Source organism: Ctenopharyngodon idella, chromosome 16 (genome assembly GCF_019924925.1).
Source record: "Ctenopharyngodon idella isolate HZGC_01 chromosome 16, HZGC01, whole genome shotgun sequence".
NCBI lineage: Eukaryota > Metazoa > Chordata > Actinopteri > Cypriniformes > Xenocyprididae > Ctenopharyngodon > Ctenopharyngodon idella.
In genome coordinates this window covers 5,506,440-5,521,547 of record NC_067235.1, presented here as the reverse complement: position 1 = coordinate 5,521,547, position 15,108 = coordinate 5,506,440, and the positions used below count along the sequence as shown (strand labels likewise).

Sequence of the window (15,108 nt, the reverse complement as noted above, 5' to 3'; positions counted from 1 at the left end):
CATCTCCACTGCTCTAGAGTCCAGTGGCGGCGTGCTTTACACCACTGCATCCGACGCTTTGGATTGCACTTGGTGATGTAAGGCTTGGATGCAGCTGCTCGGCTATGGAAACCCATTCCATGAAGATCTCTACGCACTGTTCTTGAGCTAATCTGAAGGCCACATGAAGTTTGGAGGTCTGTAGCTAGACTTCTGCGCACTGTGCGCCTCAGCGTGCACTAGGGGTTGCACGACTACTGATTTCTGCTAGTCGATTTCTTATCAAAACAAAACTCGAGTTACTCGACTACTCGTGGTTCATGCTACTGTAAATGAAAAGACGTGAAATAGTTCTTATCAATAAATGTTTATTAATTCATAGCCTAATGCAGCAATTATAATAAACTCTCAAAACATTATAATTATGACATTACACATTTTAATTTTCATGTAACAGAGTAAAGCCAAATAAACCCACGATAACCCGGTTTGCGTCAACAGTCGATGATCATGTATTGACGATAGCCAGAGATATTGTCAAAAGCATCAAATATTGGCAATATTAAGAGGATTTGGCATTTCCAATTAATGTAGGCCTGTTACATTCTTCTAGTCTATTATTATTACTATTAGATTAGGCTACTTTTATTATTAAATCAATATTAAATTTGCCCCGCAATAATTTCATTGCGCATCACCACATAACTGACGTGCTGTGAGGATAATAAAAGATTAGGCTATTAACTTTTTTTAGGTCTATTATACAATGAATTATAGGCCTATAATTAAAATTATTAATAGTCTATAATATTTCCTAACACTGACTGCAATCATGAATGAAAATTAAGAGCTACTTCAAGCACCGACTTAAAAAATAGGCTACAACCTAACACGAAATACTATTATTCTCATTTGTTTCACTATATATACGGGCCACAAGAAAAATAATGGAATAAATTAAGACAGATACCGTTATCAGCATAGAAATTCGTCTCTGAGAGAATACGGTCCGTTAATGCAGCGTCAGGCAGCTCCGTCACTTTCAGTTTGAATAGCCTACTGACTGACCGAGGTTAAGCTTTCACCGGCATAACTTTTGCGTAAAGTTTGCACGTTGCTTCTTGTGTGATATCCATTGGCTCCCCTTCTTGGTTTAAAACGGAAAGATTTACAATATTGTGACGTATCTCTCTCTTTTTAATTCATTTATGCTTAACGCACGCTCGAGTAGTCGATTGTTTCCGACAGCGCCGACTAGTGGTTGAAGTAGTCGATCTCTCGACTACTCGACTAGTCTATGCAAGCTCTAGCATGCGCTGACTCCGCTCTGTGATTTTACATGGCCTACCACTTCGTGGCTGAGTTGCTGTTTTTCCCAATTTGCTTCCACTTTGTTATGATACCACTAACAGTCGACCGTGGCATATTTAGTAGTGAGGAATTTTTTCTGCACAGGTGGCAATTTATCACAGTACCACGCTTGAATTCACTGAGCTCCTGAGAGCGACCCATTCTTTCACAAATGTTTGTAGAAGCAGTCTGCATGCCTAGGTGCTTGATTTTATACACCCGTGGCCACAGAGTTATACCTCCATCAGATCTTTGATGGAATCACATCCTCATGTTTTGATATCAAAGGCATGCAAAGTTCAGCTTGTATGAAGTTCTTCTCTGTCTGTTGGTCGAACAGGAATTCAATTGTGTTTGCAAAAATTGAAGCTTTATTATATATTTTTTGTATATTTTATAGTTTTTACATTATTTTATATAATTTTATTCATTGGTTTGTTAAATACACACAGTATTACTGTGTTATTACTGTATATGTTTAATACAGTATGTTTATTTGAAACCAAAAATGCATACTCAAGTGGACATCTCTTGAAAAATGTGTAAAAAAAAAAAAAAAAAAAAAAAAAAAAGGTCAGATCTTGTTTTTCATGCCCAAAGTGCAATAAATACAGAATAAAAAAAGGCTGTCATAATTCATGAATAAAAGGGTTAAAGAAACGATAAAAAATGATAAAAAACCTGATTTAAAATGTAACACTTTTAATTTGACCTTATTACAAAGTGCACTTTTAAAAGTTTACATAAGTGTGTTAAATAGTCATAAAAGTGTACTGTCTTCTTCAAGTACACTAAGTGGACTTTTATTTCATTAATATATTATCTGTAAGTACAGTGTTTTAAAAAAGTACTTTTAAGATTTTATGTACACTACAAGTGCACATTAAATACAATTAAGCTCGATTGTTTTTCACATGGGCACTTTCTGCTATATTACAGGTAGTGTTGTCACGGTACCAAAATTCCAGTAGTCGGTACCAATACCATAAAAATTTTACGGATTTCGGTACCACAGCAAAATGTGTTGGAACTATTTTACTATTTTATTTAGCCTATTTTAAAAACAAATTAAATATGGTAATCATACATATAAATATTTGGAGCGTGTGTGTATGTTTGTGTGTGTATATATATACCTCAATGAAATAAATTTTGAAATATAAAAAAAATAAATAAATGCTCAAACATCCATTTTGTAACAGACGTGCGTGTTTATTTTAGCTATTCCTTCAATGAAACGACACACTACAGTCTGTAAAACTATGAAATAAATATAGGTAAATAATGGTAACCTAAATAATAAGAAAGTTAAATATTATTAAAAAAAAAAAAAAAACATTCGTTTTTTATTTCTACACAAAGATGCTCTGCTCTTTGAGGGGGATGTAGGGCACGAGCAGGAAAGAGACCATTTCACTTTAGTAATATCTTCATGTTATCTCCTGATGTTACAAGGAACTAACACTTGTTGTAAAAGGTCTGAAGAGCGAGTTTTATCTTCAGACATTCAGGCTGTGTTTGATTTTGCGCTGCCAGAGAAAGCGAAAGTAAAAATCACCGGAGCGTGTGAAACGCGCTATACAAATAAACTTGACGTGCCTTATGAAGTCTAATAACGAGCACAAACTGTGTTAAATAGAAACTGACGTGCAAGAAAAAAGGTTTCTGTCCTACGGTGTTTTTTCTACTTTACCATAGTAAAGAATGCGAATAGCCTATAATAGGCCTAAAAGCGAACGAAAGAAAGAAACGTTTATAATCCCCTGCGTGAGTGAAGATTTGGGAAAAGAAACAGAGATTCCATGTTCAGTGGAATAACTAATGGAATATTGTTAAATTCTATGCTAATCAGGTGACCAGATCGTGATTCGCAAAACAGAATACAAAGCTTAAATTTATGGACTCGCGTACCTCTCTCATTCGGCATGAACCAAAATGTTTCCATGGCTGCGATGTCACATTTAATTGCTAACCTATTATTTCTTCTGTAAACAAAGCTTTGTGCTTCACTCGTGTCATATTCACGTAAATACTGTCACAGCCCTATCAGTGGGCACCGAATATACCCGGATTCTCGGTACTACCGGTACTACAGAAATGCTGGTATCGTCACATTTTCAAAATTTCAGTACCGACTTGGTACCGAATTACCGGTACTTTTGACAACACTAATTACAGGTACAGTTTGATGTGAAGCACAGTGAATTGAAATGCAGTGCTCTGTTCTTAAATAGCCTAGAGATGACGAGAGAGATTGAATGTGTCAAGATTTTGATCAGAGTTTGTGAAGAATTGTCTGCTACTTTAACTTTAAAACAGAAGTGTTACAATGTCACTGATTCAACTTTTGTTTTGTAAAACTGTCATCTCTTAAATGTAACTCGTGGAATTTAAAGGAACAGTTCACCCAAATTTAAATTCTGTTTTCACTCTCATTTCGTTCCAAACCTGTACGTTGTTATTTTCTGCTGTGGAAATTTCTGCTGCAGCTCTCAAATTAAACATGGCATCTTTAGACATGCAACAGGCTGGACTCAAGTTATATTTCACCTAAACTGAGGAGATCCTTTGACAAGCTTATTTTTTCCTTTATGTATCTGTTCTACCAGTTTGACTGAACATTTGGATACTGATTAACAATTCAAGACTAATTTTCTTAAAGGATTAGTTCACTTTCCAATTAAAATTTCAGGATAATTTACTCACCCCCATGTCATCCAAGATGTTTATGTATTTCTTTCTTCAGTCGAAAAGAAATGAAGGTTTTTGAGGAAAACATTTGAGGATTTTTCTCCATATAGTGGACTTCAATGGTCTCCAAATGGTTGAAGGTAAAAATGACAGTTTCAGTGGAGCTTCAAAGGGCTTTAAACGATACCAGACGAGGAATAAGGGTCTTATCTAGAGAAACGATCGGCCATTTTCAAAAGATTTTTAAATGTATGCGCTTTATATAAACAAATGATTGCCTTCAAGTGGTTCCGCCAAAACCGCACTTCCGTATTCTTCAAAAAACTTACGCTGAATGTCCTACACCTTCCCTATTCAACTTATGGAATGAACGTGGCACCAGTCCCGTTTTTTTCCGTAAGTAGAATAGGGAAGGCGTAGGACATACAGCGTAAGCTTTTGTGCGGTTTTGGCGGAACCACTTGAAGGCGATCATTTGTTTATATAAAGTATATACATTTATTTATTTTTTTTTGAAAATGGCTGATCGTTTCTGTAGATAAGACCCTTATTCCTCGTCTGGTACCGTTTAAAGCCCTTTGAAGCTGCACTGAAACTGTAAGTTTACCTTCAACCGTTTGGAAACCATTGAAGTCCACTATATGGAGAAAAATCCTCAAATGTTTTCCTCAAAAACCTTCATTTCTTTTCGACTGAAGAAAGAAGGACATGGACATCTTAGATGACATGGGGAAATTCATTCCTTTTCTCTTGAGCGGTGTCATGTTATTAGTCTGTGATGGATTGTGTGAGCGGACAAAAACAATGAAGCTAATGTTGCAGGCCACATCTGTTTGAGCTTGTCCTCTCAGAGGAAACACTCTCAGTGAAACAGATCAGTATGCTTCCATCCACCTATTTTGATGCACATTTTGGGATATCCTCCGAAAGCAAGATAACGTGTTTATTGCATTTCGTCTGCGCGCTCTAAGATAAGTAATTTATTATATACGAAAATTATTATATACAGTGGCTTCTGCTACTTTTCTTAGTGATATTTAGCACCAGTTTGTCAGGAAGTGACAATTTTGTTCTCTTTGACTCGCTGGATGGAGTCAAATATTACAATTTTGCGCACAAGTTGAATTTGCAACTTTGGATGGAAACATAGCAGAAGTAGAGGAAGTAGAGGAAGAACTAATTTATGCGATTGCCAAGAGACGTCATCAAGTACTACATTTGATGCTGAGATATTTCCTCATTCTGACTACAAATGCACATTAGTCACTCATTTAGTTGCTGTTGACTGTGAAATCCTTCCCAGAAACTGCTGCACTGTTACATTATGTAACAAAAACATGAAATGTGATTGGTTGTTTTATGCATTGGTCCGGCAGTGCTTTCCTGTCTGAGTTACTATGACACTTCAAACATGCAAAGCTGTGCTTTTACAATCCTCCAGTGCTGCAGTCAGTTGCACCAGTGACCACATCCTTCCAGTCTGTGTTCTCCGTCTCAGTTCTCCATTTTGTAAAGTCAAGTGCAGATTCAGGCTTAGCTGTGGAATACATAAAACATTAAATGTACAGTCACCATGTAGTTTCACAGTTTTAATTTTTAATGAAACTATATGTGTTAACATGGTCTGCTAATTGAAGCTCAGACTATAGCTGGATAATCTGAGGAATCATTCATGTCTGGAGCACAAAGGCTGCAGAATGACGCACACACTGAACTTTAAAACTTTCTATTTGTGCTTTTGAAAAATTCTTAACCCTTAATATGAGTAAAAGCCAGAAGCATCATGTTCATTCATAAGCGCAGATGGATTTTAAATGTAACTTAAGTTACAAACAAAACAAAAAGCAGTGGCAGAAATTTGGTCAGTACAATTGATTGGGAAAAAAAAGTATGAGTGAATAAACAGAGTTTTCCCCCTTAGGTCATGTCTTCAGCAAGCGCCAGTAATAATTAAGAGACCACTATATAGTCACCACATCACACAAACCTCAGGTACATCTGGGCAGATCACACACATCACATCTGCCTCAGTCTGATTTCAAATACCCCTTGCCCTGTAATGTCATACAGCACACATGCTCTTCCTCTTTAAAATGGCAAAAAGTAACCACTTCAACTCAACATTTAGCATATCTTGATCAGCTGTGGTCTGTTTTGAGGTTCTAACTTAACCAGTCACTCCACCCACTTGAAGCCTGTGGATGATCTGTGTAAGTCGAGTGTAAATCATCAGGATGGTTGTCTAGGAGCCAAAAACATCTGTGAGCGGCTGTATGTTTTAAAACAGCATCATATAAAGTAATGTCAGATATCACTGTTTAACATGGCCCAGTACATGTACCCATATCAGATTTTATAACACAGTTGTGTTTGCTAAGGCAGCCCTACTAATTTGCTCATACTGAGGGTTAGAGGTTTAGAACAAACATTGTTCAATGTGTGTGTCATCCTGCAGTGTTTGTGCTCCAGACATGAATGATAATAAGCGATTTTACTTGCTGTAGCATAAAATGATAAAAAAAAAAAGTTTTATTTAGTTTTATTTATGTTTTATTTAGCAAGCATGTAACCACTTAGACCATTTACAGCCAATACAGACAATTTACCGTAGGAAATTTATCCTTTATGCACAGGAAAACAAGAAGGCACCCCCCGGTGGCCGATTTCTTTTGAATTTCTCACAGGCCTCCAGGCCTTGAGTCAAACAGGCCCAATGAGTTTTGTACCGATTGGCCTCCGTTAACCTTGTCTGTACCAAAAAGGTATAATGTTTTAATTAGCAAGCCTGTAACCATCTCAATCATAGATCAAAAAGACCATTTAAAGGCAATTTACCATAGGAAATTTATGGTTTATAAAGCTTTTTAACAGTTATCGAGGTTGAGGCAAAAACCTAGGACTAGTTCGCCAAAGTTGGTTTTTGAAATAATGTCCAATATTTAATGAACGATTCGATGGACAGAGGCGGTCCTAGAGGCAAAGTTGCTCAGAATGAGGAGTTCTACCATGTGGTACGCATGTCGTGGGCATGTTTGAAAAATTGCACGATACACAATCCTTTACACCTCCCGGTTGCCAATTTCTTCTAGGGCCGTGAGTCAAACATGCCCAGCGAGTTTCGTTCCAATAGGCCTCCGTTAACCTTGTCTGATAGCTGCTCAAAATTCATTGGCAGATGGCAGACATGTTTTTTGAGATATGTCAATGTCCTCATAGACATTCATGGCAAGTCGGACAAAGACACTGCATGCCCATTTTCAAGTCGATCAGACTAACGGTGAAGTAGTGTAGCAAATTAGCTCAAAATAAATATAATTAATCATAACAAGTTATAATTAATTATAAATATTTGAATCAGTTAATAAAATTAACTTAATGTAATAAAATTAATATTACAATCAATTAACCTGTTTGGCCAATGAACACTCAGTGTTAATTGTTTATTAATTCTAAGAAATCTTTTTTCTAGGTTATGGGAAATAACAATCTTATGTACAGTACTACTCAGAGCATGTAGTCAGGATCTGCATGAATAGGGACTCCAGTATGAGCATGAAACACGGACAACTTTACGTGTGACATGAAGAAGACTTTATTAACTAGACTAAACACTTAACTACTCTAACATTCACACATACATGCATAGTTTACTAAGAGAAAGAGACAGCTGAAGCAGAATACAGGAAAGCAAGAAGTTACAGCATTGTTTGAGATTCAGCAGATCAACAGCCTTGAGCAAACCATCAGTTTAGTTTTAACAGGCCCTTCTTTAAAAGGGGTAAGGATATTCAATGTATCAAATAATGAGACTAAGTTTGATACTTGCATGTCTCGCCCATTTGAATTAAAACTGTGCTGATGCAATTTGTGGAGGCTCCCGTTGAATCTTTGCTGATATTGTCTTGATGAAAGAGAACCAGTTGGATTCAGAGGATCTTTGGTGAATGGAAGGTCTAGGCCGAAGCCTGGCACAAGCTTGGGGGTTCCTTAGAAACTTCTAGTACAGCATCATCTTCACATCAGCATTTTTCTGTACGGGAAAAGAGAGAGTGTGATCTTGTGATCAGAGATTTTAAAGGGTGAAGATGTCGCACCCTCTTGAGGTGTCTGAGCCAATAAGGAATTTTCCCTTCAGAGGGAAACGTTTACGAGTCTTTGTTCTGTAGCAAGATATTAGCACAAGACATTGGATTGGATGTTTGAGAGAAGAACCTTCTAGATTCTTATAATACTAGTGTGTCACAGAGTTAGTAACATGTAACATAAATTAATAGGAAACGAAAGTTGGAGTCCATCGATACCAAACATGCTACGCATGTGATTTTAGGTAATTATAACTTTGCAACTCTGAAACATTAATACCAACATAGTTCAAAAGAGAGAATTAATACATAGAATAAAGCCTGTAAAAGGAAAGTCATGAGGTGGGAAAATTGGATACATGTTTATACATTTCTCAAGTGGTTATATATAGAATATATAGGATTAAGAGGGTTTTGTTGTCCTTCTCAGAAAGAATGAAGTCAGAGTCACTATCTTCTCTGCACATTCCTGACAGCAATAAATAGGAACAGGACACCTATTCTGTCTCTGTGTTGCAGTTGTGGGGGATGGAATTAACAGGACTTGTGAGAGAGTGAGTTCCTGGGTAATTCATTAAATATAATGAATAATTGTGTGTCTGATTGGTCCAGACGGTACAGTAGTTATAGCCATTTTCATGTTTTTTTTCCTGTTATAGTGCCACCAAGTGGTCAGTTGCTGCGTCCTTTTTCACGTGACCACAGAATGAGCTCTTACATAGGTGTACCGAATTTGGTGAAAATATCTCATTCCGTTCACGAGTTATAGCCATTTTAGTAAAAGTGGCTCCACACTCTTCAAACGTTTTGGCGGCCCTTAGGGACCGTGAATCGGAATTTCAACTTTTTTTTATAACTATTGACAATCAGACTCCAGAGTATCTTGCTGCATTGGATTGGTTCTGATTGGGTCAAAAACCTAGAACTAGTTTACAAAAATCCAAAATACCCGAAAATTTCGCTAGACGACAAAGCATGCATCTTGAGCCAAGGATTCCATCAATCAAGCGCTTGAACTCCTAAAAATCCCACAGAAGGACCTGATCCTGTTGTTCCTGAAGTTGCTTAGACTAGGCGTTCCACATATGTCTGTTTCTTCAGAGAGGGAACAAACAGATCATTTTCAGAGTAATTTATTCAGGTCAGGACTTAGAACATTATTTTAATGTGCGTTTTAGTCACAGACAAACATACAGATGATGGATGGATGGATGGGTGGATGGATGGATGAACAGACAGACAGATAGACTCATCATCTTTGTGTCTTTGTGTTCTGCAGTATGTTGCAGTGGTTGAGTGAAGTGTTCTGGCAGGAGCGTCTGTGGTTCCCAGAGGGTTTGGGATGGGCTGACCTGGAAGACCGTGACGGGCGGGTCTATGCGAAGGCACGGGATTTGTGGGTGGCAGTGCCAATCGCCATCCTATTTCTGGCTATTCGACAGGTCTTTGAGAGGTGGGTCCAAAGCTACATCTCTACACTCATCTTTCTTTTCCTCTCTGTTTAACTTTGTCCTCCACGCCTGAGAGTTGATTGTTTTTTGCTTTGTCTGATATTTGATAAGCTGTCTCTTTCTCTCTTTCTCTGCCTCTGACTTGTTTATAAATAGGTCTTCAGTTCTATTTGTGTCAACATGCTTTTTCTCTTTCACTTATCAAACTTTAATGTCTTCTCTCTCTGCGTCACTCCCTTCATTTTACTCTCCAATCCCTCTCTCTCTTATCCTGAGTTGTGTCTTCGCATCATGTCGTTGCTTTCTCATTCATCCTGTAATTCTCTTTTATTACTGTGAGTATCAAAGTTAAGGAATAAGGGGCTGAATTATGATCCATGCACTAAAATACACTGAAATACATCACCTGCGAAGCAGCCCACTAGCATTTGAAACAGAGCCACAGTCACAAGTCACTTACTATTAATCAAATGAGGGCCCAAAGGGTCAAATTGTCCAATTAATTTCAAATGAGCAATGCCATTTAAAATACGTAGTCCAAAAAACAGGAAAGGAGCAACAGAAAACAGTGCATTAAATAAAACAGGCCTGCAAAAGAAAGTACAATAAATGGAATACAACAATGGTTCATAGACTATAAATTTGGATAATACAGTGATCTATACACAGATATTATTCAGAGGTTTGGACTGGGTATAATTTTTTAATGTTTTTGAAAAATGCATTTATTTGATGAAAATACAGTAAAAACAGGAATATTGTAAAAAATTGCAGTTTAAATGGTCAAAATGGTAATCCCCTGATGAGATATGTGGAGGAATTTTTGGACTTACCATCAAGTCCCCTGGAGAAGACACATGCTCAAGGGCTGGATAACCATCTGTATGTCTTCCTATCACCGGAAAAGGATAGCACATCAGTACATCAATTATGTTCTCAGGCTGGATGGTTCTGATTTTGTTGTGGAGGAGATGGACGAGGAACATGCTTGAGACTATCCAGCCCCTTCCTGGTTGCAATTGTCTACTCCAGTCCTCCCCAGGCCATCACCCAAATTCTCCAGAGACCTAGAGCCCAAGCCCGCAAAGGACAGTAAGCCAGAGCCCGCCACAAAGCCCATGCTAGAGTTGACGCCTGTGCCCATTTCATCCTGGAGCCCGAGCCCAACAAAAAGTCTGACCAGGTGCTTTAGCCAGCATCAACATCTGTCCCAGAGGGAGTGTTAGTGGAGTTTGTGGGCATGATGTGGAGCCCCACCCATATCCCCACCACTGAGGGTGAGCTGTGCATAACTTCTAAACTATTGTGTGAGGAATTAGAGGTGTTTTCCAGAGTCTCCTATCCACCCAGGTGTTCTTCAGTTCTTCGGCCCCACCTCAGCTGGTTCCCCTCAGTCCCTTGGCTCCTCTTCTGTTTGCTCCACTCTGCTCCGCCAATCTACCTTGGGTCTTCCGGTCTCCAGCTCTGCTTTGGTATGTGAATTCCCTGTGTCTGCTACAAGCAGCCAAGCCCGTCATTCCACCTTGGCCTGTCGACCAGTTGGATCCACCTTGGCTCCTCCCACCATCAGCTCCGCTGTGGGCCTTCATCCTGTCTGTGCTCTATGTTCCCTCCTGCCTTTGTCTCCTCCCTGGCTCCTCCCTCCATGATCTCCTCCGTGGTGGTTCCCTCTGTCTGCCCCCCCCCACCCCCCCACCCTCGGTCACTCCTCTCCAACTCCACTTCCTTCTGCGGAGCCCCAACTGTTGGACTCTTCTTTTTGTTATGGCGCGAGGATGCGCTTTCCGGGAGGGTGTATAATGTCAGGTTTATGTTCTGTTTTGGTTTAGTTTTATGTGTTCCCAGTTCCTGTGTTTCTTTCCTGTCTTCCTCAGTTGACCTAGTTTCCTAGTTGTTTGTTACCTTAGCAACGTATTGTGTCCAACTGCCCCTTATTAATTCACTCATTTAGTTTCTGTATATATACTACCTGTTTAGTTTAGTCCCTTGTCCACTTTTGCATCTATTTAAAGGATTAGTTCACTTTCAAATGAAAATGACCCCTTCATTCAATTTACTTCATAACTTGTTAAATATGGATTTTTTTTTTTTACACAAACGCATCGCTTCACTTCAGAAGGCCTTTATTAACCCCCCAGAGCCATGTGGAGTACACATTTATGATGGATGGATGTGGATGGAAGCACTTTCTTCAGGTCATACTCGTTGGTCCCGTTCACTGCCATTAAAAAGCTCGGATGCGTCAGGATATTTATTAAAATATCTCCGATTGTGTTCATGAGAAAAAGAAAGTCATATACACCTAGGATGGCTTGAGGGTGAGTAAAGCTTGGGGTAATTTTCATTTGAAAGTGAACTAATCCTTTAAGTGGTTGTTCTGTTCCTGCGTGATTCTTTGAAAAATAGAAAGTTCAAAAGAACAGCATTTATTTCCTTTTGTAACATTATAAATGTCTTTACTGTCATTTTTTTTAATCAATTTAATGCATCCTTGCAGAATAAAAGTATTAATTTCTTTTTAAAAAAAATATCCCTGTATGTTCAGATATGTTGCCACACCATTAGCCTCTCTGCTTGGTGTTAAGGAAACGGTCAGAAGGCGAGTTACACACAACCTAACACTGGAGTCCTACTATTGCAACGCAACTAAAACCCCCTCACAGGTGCGTACGCTGCTGACTGCACTTATACATGAATCACAAATTGCCCCACACTACCACAGTAGCAATTATTTTGTTTTTACTATCCAGAGTTCAGTAGAGAAACTGTGCAAGCAGACGGGGTGGACAGAGCGACAGGTCCAGCGCTGGTTCAGGCGGCGCAGGAATCAAGACAGACCCAACCTTCTCAAGAAGTTTTGTGAGGCCAGGTACAAACACACCAGCACACTGTTCTTCACATGCACTTTCTATAGTACTGGCCCATTTCCAATGAGATGAGCTTTAGCTGCTAATGTGTGAGATTAAATGGAGGTTTATTAAAAGTGGTTTCTTAAAGTGAACTGCCCGTGTAAAAGCTTAAGTCAGTTCTGCATTAAAAAGGCAACTCTCTTCTTCTGAAGTGTTCCCACTGGTGTTTGGCACTTATTCAATTATTCATATGTTTAGTAAAACTTTTAAAGGCTCTTTCAAATGCAGTGGTTCTCAGTCCTGGTCCCGGAGCCCAACAGCACTGCACATTTTTTTGACACACCCAGCTCAGGTTTTAAAGCCTAATGCACTGAACTCTATGGCAAGAAAAGGTGCATTCAGGATGAGCATAGTAACCAAGGAGGTTCTCTATACGTAGCATTCCCATTCATCTCGAAAGTGCGGGAACACCCTGAATAATGTCACTGATCAAGTATTGGTGAAAAGAATTTAGTGATGCACCGAAATTGATTTTTTTACAGAAACACTGAAAAATTAAAGTTTTCATTTAGCCAAAGTCGAAACCCATTCATTTAATAATCAATTAATTATTCATATTTATCTAATAATCAACACTCAAATAAAATTTTTGTTGTATATAAACTTTTAAAGTTATGCTTTTTCGAATATTACCTATCATGCAGTGTGTAATATAGCTGTTTTTGGATGTAAGGTCTGCAAAGTTTTAAAGATCAAAGTTCCCGACAAAACAGTTATTATCTCCTTTAAGAAACACTGAAACGAGTCATCAGTAATTCCAGTCTTACTTCCTGTTACAAACCTACGTAACAATGTAACACATTTGCATAATGCCAGCCTATGGTCTTCATTAGCTGTCCACAAACAACGTCTGCTTTGACCCGCCCTCAAACACTGTAGTTGTAGCTGAGGCCTGGTTTGGTTTGTGTTGTCGACATGTCGAGAAGACGATGTGTTTTCAGCGCTGTGAATCCACTTTGATGTACTTCACAAGGACGAGGACTCGAACTGGAATTGATACGGACAAACCGACACCATTGTTACTGTTCGCATCACTGTGTATCAAGCGCTGAAGAAGATCTGGAGCTGAAATTCAAATATGGCAATATGCGTTTTGTTTCTGACACGCACTGTAAGCATTAGAGCGGTTAGACCAATCACAACAGACTGGGCGAACGAATAGTTCAAACGAATAGTTTTCAGACTCTTTGAAAAATGAGGTGTTTTTTGACCTTGGATGCATGTAAACCTATTGTAGGATAATAGCATAATAGGGTCACTTTAAAATTGCAGCCAAATAATGAAATATATGTTACTTGAAGAAAATGTATACACCACTTTTCTTTTGAATGACCATAAATGGAAAAAAGCCCCCATAATGGTGTAGTTACAGCATCTACCAGGCGTGAATTACTGGACCGTACTAACTAACTAAACCTTGACCCTTTTGTTCTTTTGTAGCTGGAGATTCGCCTTTTATCTTCTCGCCTTCATTGGTGGTCTTGTTGCACTAATAGATGTAAGTTATTTGCAGTTTCAGCCTGTTTTAACCCTCTGATTTTATTTCCTGTGCTGATTTATTGCATAACACAATCCTTCCTCTCTGTCTCTTTCTCTAGAAACCCTGGTTGTATGATCTGGAGGAGATGTGGAAAGGGTTCCCCACTCTGGTGAGTTATATCTCCTTTGACACACTAAAGACAGACATCATGTAGAGCTGCTCATTTTCTAAAGGGCACCTTGGCATTTCCAGCAAATAGAATATACTGTAGACGACATACAATTGGAAACAAACTTGGAGCACATACTGCAAATTTGGGTAATAAGAAACCAAGCATTTACATAGCCAATTAACTTTGAATAGGAGCTTTTGATCTTTTTGTTAGCACCCATTAAGTTCAAAATAAAGACTTGTGAAAAAGTAGTTTGCTTTAGCATACTTTTAAAGAGTACTTATTGTGGAAAATATATACTTTAAAAGAATAATATAATTTAAAAGAACATACTTAAGCAATTTAGTACATTTAAAATATATTAACTTTGAATAACACACTGCAGTTAAAAGTACTTTACATGTGCTTTAGTATGTTAGTCAACACATCAAAATAAGTGTATTTCCTTAAAGCATGGCCAAACATTATTAAAACATATTTAAAATGTACTTTAAGTAAAACTTTTAGTTTGACATTATTACAAAGTGCACTTTTTAAAAATGCATTTAAGTAAATGCATTTAAATTCATGTAAGTGTACTCTCTTTAAGTGCACTTAAGTGGCCTTATATTTCATTAATGTTGTATTACTTGTACAGTTTTTACAAGTGCACATTTAATACAATTAAGCACACTTCTTTTTCACAAGGGAAAAAGGAGATTTACCTTTCATTTGTAGAATTTAAATCCTGTAATAATCCATATGTAAGTATTTAGTTGACTAGATTATCAAAGAAATAATCATTATCACATGTAATGTAATATATTAAACATTTTTAAGTTGAATTTCCAGGGGAAAAAATATAACGTAATAAATGATACTGTAAACTTGATATAAATTACTCTTACTTTTATTTCTTGATAAAGATTTTGGTCATACACCCACTTCTACTCAAGTAATATGATTTGCATCTAACTGAAAGTGCAGCCAAGTAATAACAATAAAGTCTGTTAAT

General features: G+C 37.9%; 1 protein-coding gene across 1 annotated transcript in view; it reads left to right on the top strand.

Annotated features, from left to right (window-relative positions):
- The window catches only part of cers2b (ceramide synthase 2b), a 35,294-nt gene that overhangs the window by 10,099 nt on the left and 10,087 nt on the right, over positions 1-15,108 (top strand). Inside the window, exons 2-6 of the mRNA XM_051865496.1 lie at positions 9,382-9,555; positions 12,099-12,216; positions 12,304-12,422; positions 13,903-13,960; positions 14,061-14,111. Coding sequence (XP_051721456.1) covers positions 9,383-9,555; positions 12,099-12,216; positions 12,304-12,422; positions 13,903-13,960; positions 14,061-14,111 — 519 coding nt within the window. The 5' untranslated portion in view covers position 9,382. The remainder of the gene's footprint in view (positions 1-9,381; positions 9,556-12,098; positions 12,217-12,303; positions 12,423-13,902; positions 13,961-14,060; positions 14,112-15,108) is intronic.